Source organism: Cupressus sempervirens, chromosome 8 (genome assembly GCF_028749045.1).
Source record: "Cupressus sempervirens isolate cs-2001-9-10 chromosome 8, ASM2874904v1, whole genome shotgun sequence".
NCBI lineage: Eukaryota > Viridiplantae > Streptophyta > Pinopsida > Cupressales > Cupressaceae > Cupressus > Cupressus sempervirens.
In genome coordinates, this window is record NC_143125.1 from 38,952,093 (window position 1) to 38,962,927 (window position 10,835).

General features: G+C 35.7%; 1 protein-coding gene and 1 long non-coding RNA gene across 2 annotated transcripts; both read left to right on the plus strand.

The window, feature by feature from the left end:
• The first annotated feature begins 1,174 nt into the window (after positions 1-1,174).
• LOC149541466 (uncharacterized) lies at positions 1,175-1,592 on the plus strand. Its single transcript, XR_016355335.1, has 2 exons — positions 1,175-1,319; positions 1,413-1,592. It is a non-coding gene; the product is annotated as an uncharacterized LOC149541466 (long non-coding RNA).
• On the plus strand, positions 1,498-9,250 carry LOC149541467 (protein TOPLESS-RELATED PROTEIN 2-like). Its single transcript, XM_089796721.1, has 25 exons — positions 1,498-1,941; positions 2,059-2,238; positions 2,545-2,658; positions 2,985-3,143; positions 3,323-3,509; positions 3,622-3,745; positions 3,985-4,097; positions 4,213-4,342; positions 4,460-4,569; positions 4,713-4,782; positions 4,937-5,010; positions 5,098-5,193; positions 5,286-5,381; positions 5,557-5,684; positions 5,776-6,010; positions 6,174-6,341; positions 6,431-6,538; positions 6,753-6,902; positions 6,995-7,105; positions 7,191-7,370; positions 7,532-7,660; positions 7,761-7,856; positions 7,953-8,141; positions 8,248-8,420; positions 8,520-9,250. Exons 1-25 carry the CDS (start codon positions 1,862-1,864, stop codon positions 8,713-8,715), a joined length of 3,396 nt encoding a protein of 1,131 aa, XP_089652847.1. The 5' UTR covers positions 1,498-1,861; the 3' UTR covers positions 8,716-9,250.
• Positions 9,251-10,835: the final 1,585 nt, after the last annotated feature.

Below are 10,835 nucleotides of genomic sequence, written 5' to 3' on the forward strand. Positions count from 1 at the left end.
TAATTATAACAAAGAATAATATTTTTTTAATAAAAAATATAATTTTAAATATTTATATAAAAAATACACATAAATTTGTCAAAATTTTTTAAATTGTTAATGTATATATTTATTCATGTTGTACAATATATAATGTTCAAAATAAATTTATTAAAATTAATATTTTAAAATATTGTAATTTATAATGTTTTATTTGAAGTAATGATTTTTAAAGTTTATATGTCGAATATTTTCATGAATATGTGCACATATATTCTTGTGTAAATATAAAACTTGATAAGCAGATCTAATATATAACTTTATAAATTTTCTTCTTATTTAAAAATACCATTTATCCAAAAACTTTATAAATAATAATATAAAAAATGTAATATTAATTAGATTTTTTTAAAAAAAATTAGTTTCCTCAAATCAAATATTCAGGAAAAAGTAAAACACGGTATTATTTTATTCTTATTTCTTCACTTCCGAAAAAGTAAAACACACAAAAAAACAAGCGCGAGTTTACCTGCATAAAACCGTTAAAAACTAAAACACGCGGAAAAAACAAGGATCAAATTTACCAAACAATTCAAAATTTCAGAGTGAAAATCGTTTACCGAAAGCAAATTCAATGATCGTTGATAAGTAACCAGAAATAAATGGTAAATAATAAATATGGTTTCCAAAGTACGAAAATAACGTCATCTTTAATAGCTGATTACTTATTTATGAGAGAGTTATAATAACACTAAATCAAGACTACCTCGAAAATCGTGTCCACGGGAAAAGACTTTCCCGGCAACCGGGACATGTTCTCGGTGGCCGACATATGTTCCCGGCCACTGGAAGATGTCCTGTCGCTGTCAGTCAAAATTAATAATTAAAACGAAACGACCTTATCACAGATCGAAGGAGACAGTTGATAAGTAAGTGGCCGTATCGTCGATAAGCTGACAGACTTATCATACTAGACAGCCAGTAATAACAGCATACGAAAGCAACGGATTGATCGGAGAGTGAAACTCAAGCGAAAACAACTTGCCGTGTTTATACGGGTGAGAAAAAAGTATGAATGTGTGGAAAATCGGTGAAGTTAATGCCTAGGGATAGGAAGAGGGTTAAATGGATTTGTTTTTTATCATGAATGATTAACCTAAATGTACTTTAATGCCTGTAAAGAGATATGAGATCGATCAGGGATTATTTTGTGGAGTAATTATCATGGGATTTTTTAAGTTGGGGGTTTGTTTTATAAATCCCATGTGTAAAAGAGACTGTACCCATGATTTCTAATAATGCCGATCGGTCAGACGGAGGCGGCATTGTGAATTTGTGCGGTACTCTTTGGTTTAAGGCATGTTTTGTTTTATCAATTGTTTATTTCCTTTCTAAATATTAATTTTACTGTTGTGTGTTTTGTCGTTGCATAGGCAAATTCAATGCTCATATTGATGGGGGTGCTGTCATCTACTTTTGTGCCCCTATAAATACTTCACTTTTGGCTCTCATTCTCTTGATTCTTCCGTTCGAGTATCGACAAGCTTGTTCTTGGGAAGGACGCGTGCAGCAGCATCTAAAAGCGTAGAAAAATTGGGTGAATGAGAAAATAACTGGTGTTTAAACATACTCTTGCGGAAGAGATTTAGATCATGTTTATCAGTCCATGGCAGAAGACTTAGGTTTCCATATTCAGATCGCCCTGAGAGAGAGTCTTCCAGGTGTAGAAAGAGGTGCTTTTCTCGACATATTTAGCATATTTTATTGCCCTCTTGATCTGTTTGAAGAACAAAGTAGGGTTTGGGTTTAGGTTGTTCTGAGGGGTATATATAGATCTGTGTGGTCTATTGGATTTGTTGCACTGGAGGCAGGGGCGGCAGACATGACTTCTTTGAGCAGGGAACTGGTGTTCCTAATCTTACAGTTCCTGGATGAAGAGAAGTTCAAGGAAACTGTCCACAAGTAAGCTTATGGAAAAGAAAAGATACCCATGTTTCTTTTAATGGATGTTCTTGTGTTTTTGTTTTTTGAATCCATTTTTGATGGGTTCTGATGGTTTGGGTTTGTGGATATTTGTAGATTGGAGCAAGAATCTGGGTATTTTTTCAACATGAAGTACTTTGAGGATCAAGTGCAAGCAGGGGATTGGGATGAGGTAGAAAGATACCTTTCTGGGTTCACCAAGGTGGATGATAATCGATACTCCATGAAAATTTTCTTTGAGATCAGAAAACAGAAATATCTAGAGGCACTTGACAAGTAAGTTTTCTAAGTTCCTTTGTAGATACTTATATTTTGCGTTTGTTTATTAAAATTAGTAGTATTAGAACGATAACTTAAATTTTAGGCTTGTGGAAGTCTATGCTTCTTGTAAACAATAAACAATTTAGGTGCATAAAAAAATGTTTGGAAATGTTGTATCTTTATTTTTCCAGACGTCTTTGTGAGAACCATGTTAAGGATTGCTTAACTTTTGTTTAGCTGGAATTTAGATATCCAAGAATTTTTGAAAGACGGCGGTTATGATTGGTTACGGAAAACTAATTCGAGATTGTGTGTGTTTAGACAAGATCGGGCTAAGGCTGTGGACATACTAGTAAAGGATCTCAAAGTATTTTCTTCTTTCAATGAAGAGCTATTCAAGGAGATTACACAGCTTCTTACTCTGGAGAACTTCAGGTACCATGTCATTTTTGCAATATTTAATTCTTCATTTTCTCAACTGTACTTTAAAATTGTCCGTTACTGTAATGGGTTTGAGAAATTGATTGTTTACCCATAAATACAAATTATGATAGATTATTATGTATTATCGGGAACTAAAATTCTCATGTAGGGATATACAACTGCATTTTGTTGAAGCCTTTTTTTTGACAAAAGCATTCATATTGGAATGATTAACAAGCAAAGTTTTATTGACTATTTTTTTTTTTCTGGGAGCTTGTATAAGAGTTGTGTTATGTTGAACACAGCATTTAAAGACTCTGAGATTGTGATTCATGCAGGGAAAATGAGCAGCTGTCTAAATATGGGGAGTCCAAGTCTGCAAGAAACGTTATGCTGATGGAACTTAAGAAATTGATAGAGGCCAATCCTCACTTTCGTGACAAGCTCCAATTTCCTGGCCTCAAAGCATCTCGTCTTAGAACTCTCATAAATCAAAGGTATGTTGTAGCTAGCTGACTTGGTGTAGGAATTCACAATGTTTAAGTTAATGAAAGTGGTGTGAGAAGGTTGAATAATACTTGCTGAATTTCATATAATCTTAAAGCGTTCATGTAAAACAGGGGTTTAGTTAAGGTTATTATATTCTGAAGTTTGGTATTGGGTTTTCTGTGTTCAGTCTTAATTGGCAGCATCAACTTTGTAAGAACCCTCGACCCAATCCCGATATAAAGACATTATTTGTAGATCATACATGTGCACCTGCTAATGGAACTCGAGCACCAACACCTTCAAATAACCCTCTTGTTGGGGCACTCCCAAAAGGAGCAACCTTTCCTATTGCTCCCCATGGTGTGAATCAGCTGGTACATCACTTGTTTAAGTCTTGTATTTTATCAATTCTTTTAAAACTTTTTATTGAGTGATTTTTTCATTTTGGTGTTACTGATAACAAGTTCTTATGCAATTTGATTTCAGCCATTTCAACCTACGGGTGCTCCTTCTGCTAGTTCTCTGGGATGGATGGCGAGTCAAAATCCTTCTGCTCCACACCCTGCAGTAGCTCCTGGGCCTGTATCTCTTACACCACCTCAAAATACAGGTGAATTTACTTGACCATATCCCGAGACATGGCTGCTGGAAGCATAAAATATGTTTTTTTAATAAGGAGACACATTTCACAAGCTCAGTGGCATGTGAAAGAACTATTATTTCTTATGAGCGGCATTGGATAACATTGTCTTTTTTAGATCTTGTAAGAAGTGAAAGATTATCTGATTTTTTTATTGGATATTCCAATACATAGAAAATTCTATTTTCTAATTTGTTTAACTGCTTCAGTTGCTTTCCTGAAACGGCCTAGAACTCCACTTTCAAATGGTCCTACAGTTGATTATCAGTCTGCTGATTCTGAGCATATTATGAAACCCCTTAGAACTGGACAATCTGATGAGGTGTGTGTAGAGTATCTTTTCCAGGTTATTCTTTTGCTTTAGCATGTTCACTGGTAGTGATACAAAGAATTTCTCTTCTAAATACTGAAACTCAGCATTACTGTTTTCTTTTAAGGTGAGCTATCCGGGAGCTCATACCATGTACTCTCAAGATGATCTTCCCAAAATGGTGGCAAAAACCCTCAATCAGGGTTCAAATGTCATGAGCATGGATTTTCATCCTCAGCAGCAAACAATCTTATTAGGTAATTCCACATGAAGTACAATTTTCCTTAAATTACGAAGAGGTGGCTTTGGTTTTGTAAGTAAAGAATATTTTTTGGTTTTTTTTGGAGATTTTGATTTTTGATTTGAACTGTCAGTTGGAACAAATGTTGGTGACATTGCAATTTGGGAGGTAGCATCTAGGGAAAAGTTAGTTCAAAGGACCTTTAAAGTTTGGGACATTTCTGCCTGCTCAATGCCAATGCAGGTAGGCATAGTTTAATAAGCTTGAATTTTGATTTTAACTTTTAAATAGGGAACATGCAAATATATTTAGTATTTACTCAAGAGGATAGTGCTGTTTTTATTTAGGTAATAATTATATATATTCTTTCTGTTATGTTGTCTTAGGCGGCCCTATTAAAAGATCCAGTTGTATCAGTGAACCGCTGTATCTGGAGCCCAGATGGGCAAGTACTTGGTAAGTGAATCTGTTATTTGTATTCTCAAGGAAAGTGCGTAGATAATTTGACCTTAGTTAATTGCCACTAAATATCCTTCGTAAACATTATTATGTTTGCTTGGGTCAGGATTCTTTCCGTTGATTTATTAACACATTTGCATTGGTCTTGTAGGTGTTGCCTTTTCCAAGCATATTGTCCATATATATTTTTATCATGGGGCAACTGATTTGAGGCAGCATCTAGAGGTTTGTTTGCATGCTTAAAGAATTATATGCACAGCTTGTGGGTTTGTGATCTCATAGTATTTATTTATTATCATTATATCCCTTCAGATTGATGCACATGTTGGAGGTGTGAACGATATTGCATTTTCTCACCCTAGCAAGCAGCTGTGCATTATTACGTGTGGGGATGACAAGACTATCAAGGTAAAAAAATCTGTCAGATATGTCAAGTCTCGATTACTTACAGTCATCCAGTTTATGTGAGATCAGAGTTAACCTTCCTCTCTATGCTGCAGGTATGGGATGCAGTAGCTGGTCGAAAACAATATACATTTGAAGGCCATGAAGCACCTGTATATTCAGTTTGTCCTCACCACAAAGAAAGTATCCAGGTACTTCATTTCTCAAAACCTGATGTATTGACATGGCAATTGAATATTTAAGAATATTTGCACCACTACTTGTTTTGGTGTTTGATTTCCACCCAATGTCAAGTCATTCACCATTGCTTTCAGTACTTGATAATGTGGAAGGCAGGATGGTTGTAATTCTTTTCTTTGCATACAGTTCATTTTCTCTACTGCCATTGATGGAAAGATCAAAGCTTGGCTGTATGATCTTTTGGGATCTAGGGTTGATTATGATGCCCCTGGGCTATGGTGCACAACAATGGCTTACAGTGCTGATGGAACACGGTAATGAAGACCTTTTTTTTAAAATTATCTATTTTTGTTTTATGTTGATGCCAATGTTTCTGAGATTCATTCAATTTTATTTTCCTGTTAGGCTCTTTTCTTGCGGAACAAGTAAAGATGGTGAATCATTCTTGGTTGAGTGGAATGAAAGTGAGGGAGCAATTAAGAGAACTTATTCTGGTTTCCGAAAGCGTTCCTTGGGTGTTGTACAGTTTGATACAACAAAGAATCGCTTTTTGGCAGCTGGAGATGAATTTCTAATTAAGTTCTGGGACATGGATAACATTAATATTTTGACAACTACTGAGGCCGAGGGTGGTTTACTAGTAAGAATCTGTAATCATTTCTAAATATTGGTATGGTTAAATTTCAAAGGATGTTAAATAGGGTTATTGTTTAAATTTTAGATTTCTTTTGCTATATGGTTTACTTGACCATAACTCAATATATTTTTCTTCTTATAATGAGAAATGTTGTCATAAACTTCAGGCTAGTCCACGCCTTCGTTTCAACAAAGATGGTAACTTGCTAGCAGTCACCACAAGTGATAATGGCATCAAGATATTAGCTAATGCAGATGGATTTCGCTTGATTCGTATGTTGGAGAGTAGAGCCTTTGAAGTGAAAAGGGTTTCTACGGAAGCAATGGAATCTAAGGTAGAAAGTTGACGGCATGTGCATGTTTAGCGTAACAGGCTTAGACATTGATTTCAAAAACTCTAGCTGAAGTGCTTCTTGTTCTGCAGGCTCCAATTGTAAGCATTATGCCTGCTGCAGTAAATGCACCTGGCTCCCATTCTGGAGCTATGGATCGCACAGAAAGAATTCCACCGGCTATGTCTATGAATGGCTTTGTAAGGGATTTTCTTTTAACACCATATGGATTCATGTCCGCTCTTTTGTATAGTTTTTGAGAATATCAAAGATAGCAGATTTCCACAATCCATATAAGCAATATAGAGAATATCTTCAGTTGTATAATGTCTCTAAAGAAAAAGAAATACCTAATTTTCCATTATTACCTTTTTTGCCCTAATTCTTACAAAATATTACATTCGAGACATGCAGAATAGTATAGATAGCAATCGGACAACAGATGTTAAGCCAAGGCTTTTAGAGGATTCTGCAGACAAGAACAAGAACTGGAAATTGACTGAGATTACTGATCAAGGTCACTGTAAGTCACTCAGGTTATCCGATGTGATGCATTCGAGCAAGGTATGATTTCATCTGTCATAAAAAATAATGGAAGTAGAATTCACATTGAACTGTGCTTCTTGGTACAAGTAGTAACCTATTGTTTTGTACAGGTTACAAGACTGATATATACCAATTCTGGTGTTGCTCTTTTAGCATTGGCATCAAATGCACTCCACAAACTGTGGAAATGGCCACGGAATGAGCGGAATCCATCTGGAAAGGTGATGCTCTTAATTTGGAAAGAATTTCTGTGTGCTTCTTAGAAAATTGTCTTTTAAGTGACTAAGACAGTGATCTTCTCTACAGTCTACTGCCAATCTTCAACCGCAAATGTGGCAGCCGGCTAGTGGGATTGCAATGACTAATGACATTGGTGCTATGAATCCAGAGGAAGTTGATGCTTGCATAGCTTTGTCTAAGAATGATTCCTATGTAATGTCTGCCTCTGGTGGAAAGGTCTCCTTGTTCAATATGATGACATTCAAGGTGCATCTTTTGAAAATATGTTCCTCTTCAACATGACTGCTGAGCTGGTCAATTTAGAAGTTATATTCTTACTTGGGTTTCTTATTAAGTTTTTTGTTTCTTTTTTTCAAAGTTTTGAGAAAATATTCTGTGGCATGCTTGCTAATGAGTGTTTATAGCAGGTTATGACTACCTTCATGGCACCTCCTCCTGCAGCTACTTTTCTGGCTTTTCACCCTCAGGATAATAACATCATTGCAATTGGGATGGAAGATTCAACAATCCAGATATACAATGTCCGAGTAGATGAGGTGCGATCAATGAGTCTCTTTCTTGCTTACTCATTTAGTGCATCATTAAAAATGGCGACTTCTAACTTGTGTCTTTTCAAAACTTGTTTAAACTAACCAGGTAAAAATGAAGCTTAAGGGCCACCAAAAGAAAATTACAGGCTTGGCATTTTCACACACTTTGAATGTGTTGGTATCTTCTGGGGCTGATGCCCAGGTTTGTCTTCTTTTTGTAAATCCATTGCCATCTCATTTTGTACATTCACATGTTTATAGATTCAAATTACTAAATGTTTGGCCAATGTTCTGGCAGCTCTGTTTCTGGAGCATTGATAGATGGGAGAAGCGAAAGTCAAAATTTTTGCAAGTGCAGACAGGAAGATCATCACCACCGGTTGGGGATACAAGAGTACAGTTCCATAATGATCAAGTTCACTTGTTGGTTGTACACGAGAGCCAGCTTGCTATTTATGATGCTTCTAAGTTTGACCGCCTGCATTATGTAAGTCTTTGTCAGCAATTTAGAATTCAAATTTAGCAAGTGATAATGATGTAAGCTACCTTCTCTATACGAGTGTACGACTGATATCGCATTGTTTGTACTGCAGTGGACACCTCATGATTCTCTATCTGCTCCCATTTCAAGTGCTGTATATTCATGCGACAGCCTTCTCGTAGTTGCAGGCTACTGTGATGGTGCCGTCGGAGTATTTGATGCAGAGAGCTTGAGGCCACGCTGTCGTATTGCACCTTCTGCATATTTAACTTCAGGCATGAATAGGTAAGTTGGCCCAGGGAGGCAAAAGTTATGTATGAATAAATGGATCCCCAAGTATTTTAGGATTTAACTCACAATGTATCCTTTTGATTATTCATGCAGTGTCTATCCTCTAGTAATTGCATCGCATCCATCTGACTCAAATCAGTTTGCTCTTGGAATGACTGACGGAGGAGTTTATGTCATTGAGCCTTCAGAATCAGAAGGAAAATGGGGTGTGGGACCTCCTCTAGATAATGGTACCGTTGGATCAAATCCAACATTAAGCAATCAAGGTTCAGAACCAGCTCCAAGGTAGTTCATCCTATTAGAACATAGCAAATGGTGCCTTGTACTACCTTTTTATGTTTATCACTTTCCTATCTGCAACTCCACCATCGATATTGACAGTCTCTGCCCTCACTGTGCTCCTTTCTTTTGTGACAATTTCTGTCGAAGTTGCAATTTCACAAGTTGTGAAGCGGTTGAGATAGAACCATACCAACTGTAAATTTATGTAAATGCTATGTAAATTAGTTGTTGGGAAGTTTGATCAATCCTTCTAATTTGAGGTTGTGTAAAAATTGGAAGTCTCTCTCGTATGAGACGAACTATGCGTGGTCTGTTCTGAGGGTTTTTGCATGTCCATTTGCAAAAATCCCCTTGCTCTGTACCATGAGTCTTTGTCATGGTCATCTGTAGCAAAATGTTTTAGATAGTAGCTATGTCAGTCTAGGTGAGTATAATATTTTCTCAACTGATGCGGAATTTTTGAGATGAAGGTTAGATTGCCTGGTGGACAACAGAAGCTCAATTTATTTAATAGTGAAGATAAACTTTCCAGCTTCAGTCAACATTTTCTTTTATAGTTAATATCTGTTCTACATGAGCACAAAGATTAAATTTCAATATAGATATGCTTCGCGCATTTAAATTTGACATACACAGGGTTTTCTTGTTTTCTTTTCAACACGCAATACAAATATTTGCTTTTAATGGAAAACAGAGTAAATTTCATGTCACTTGTCAGTTGTGATATTGAATGGTAGAATTGAAACACCATTCTTTTCAGATTAGTTATTATTTCACAGGATGTAGCTTTAGGTAATACCGATCAGGCATGCATGGATCTTTTACATTTGGAAATTGCTTGTTTACCTAGTAAGCTTTGAGTATATTAATAAAAGATTTAATTTATGGCCTCAGCTCTGGGAGGATGCCAACCATGCTACTTGTAAATAAACAACTGGATAACTATCTTGCAAAATATTTGGACAAGTATTTCGTCAACATCTTCTGCTTCACAATGAAAATATGAAGCGTTTAGTTTGCAATTAGCGCAGATCATTTTTACTTGACGTTAGAAACATTCTCTTCTTATAAAGTAATTCATTTATTTATAGTTATTATCATATTGACACATGCTGCTAAATCAAATTACAATTCTGCAGTAATATTGTTGACTTCTTCGACATGCGGGGAAAATATATAATCAGTTAATTTTGATACTACATGTTAATTTTGATACTACATGGGAGTTATTTTCTGGGTTTGCAACAGTCTTTTCCATATAAGAATCAAATAAGTTGATGACACTCAAGAATTTGGCAATTGGAAGTCTGAAACTTGATTGAAACTTGGAACAAACCCTAGATGATGTTTCATAATAGATCTTGAATTTACTAAGTTTGGCAAAAAGGTATGATACCACATACTTGGTTATAATTTAGAGACCATTGCTTGTCTTTGATGTTGATGTTGGCCATTAAAGTGTTTTGTTTGTGTTTAATATAGGTGCAAGCATAAATAGTTTACGTCTGTTGTAATATTGCTATCAGGATTCAGCTGTGTAGTTTTTACATCCCTTAAACAGCCAGGTCTTGTGAAATTCATTTAAATGTCTTTATTCATTCAGCCATTCTATCTCAATCCTGCTATATACTCCTATTGTCACTTTCCGATCAGAAATAAAACAGTAAGTTTGGAAGTCAGTTGTAAGTAGTTCCAATAAATGAACAGATGGGAAGGGGGATGATAGGTCTCTATGTTTGGCACCGAAGGGCCACAGTCCAAACCCCATTAAGATTGAATAAGAAATCAATAAAATTGTGGTCAATATTAGCAGAAAAGTCCTCAATAATACTGAAGATACACGCATCAAAAGTGACTTAAATAGTAGATGCATTGGTTCAACTGATAAAAGTCTTGTCGATTCTGTGAAAGGGTAGGGTGGTGGTGTATCATAATCCAAGAAGATATGATATGATATTTTAAGAAAGGACAGAGAAAGGACATGCACATTTTTTCAAAATATGTTCGCTTTGCTCCACACCACAAACGGCAATCAAAGCTATCTAGATCATTATCAAAGCGTTTGCCTTTCTCTTTCGCATGATAAACGTCCAATGCTTTTTGTTGTTCAATGAATCTTCTAAGTAG

Coding starts and splice junctions, on each gene's coding strand:
- LOC149541467 (XM_089796721.1), top strand. CDS start 1,862: ATGACTTCTTTGAGCAGGGAACTGGTGTTCCTAATCTTACAGTTCCTG. Junction 6,011..6,173: donor AGGCCGAGGGTGGTTTACTA/GTAAGAATCTGT, acceptor CATAAACTTCAG/GCTAGTCCACGCCTTCGTTT. Junction 6,342..6,430: donor CGGAAGCAATGGAATCTAAG/GTAGAAAGTTGA, acceptor CTTGTTCTGCAG/GCTCCAATTGTAAGCATTAT.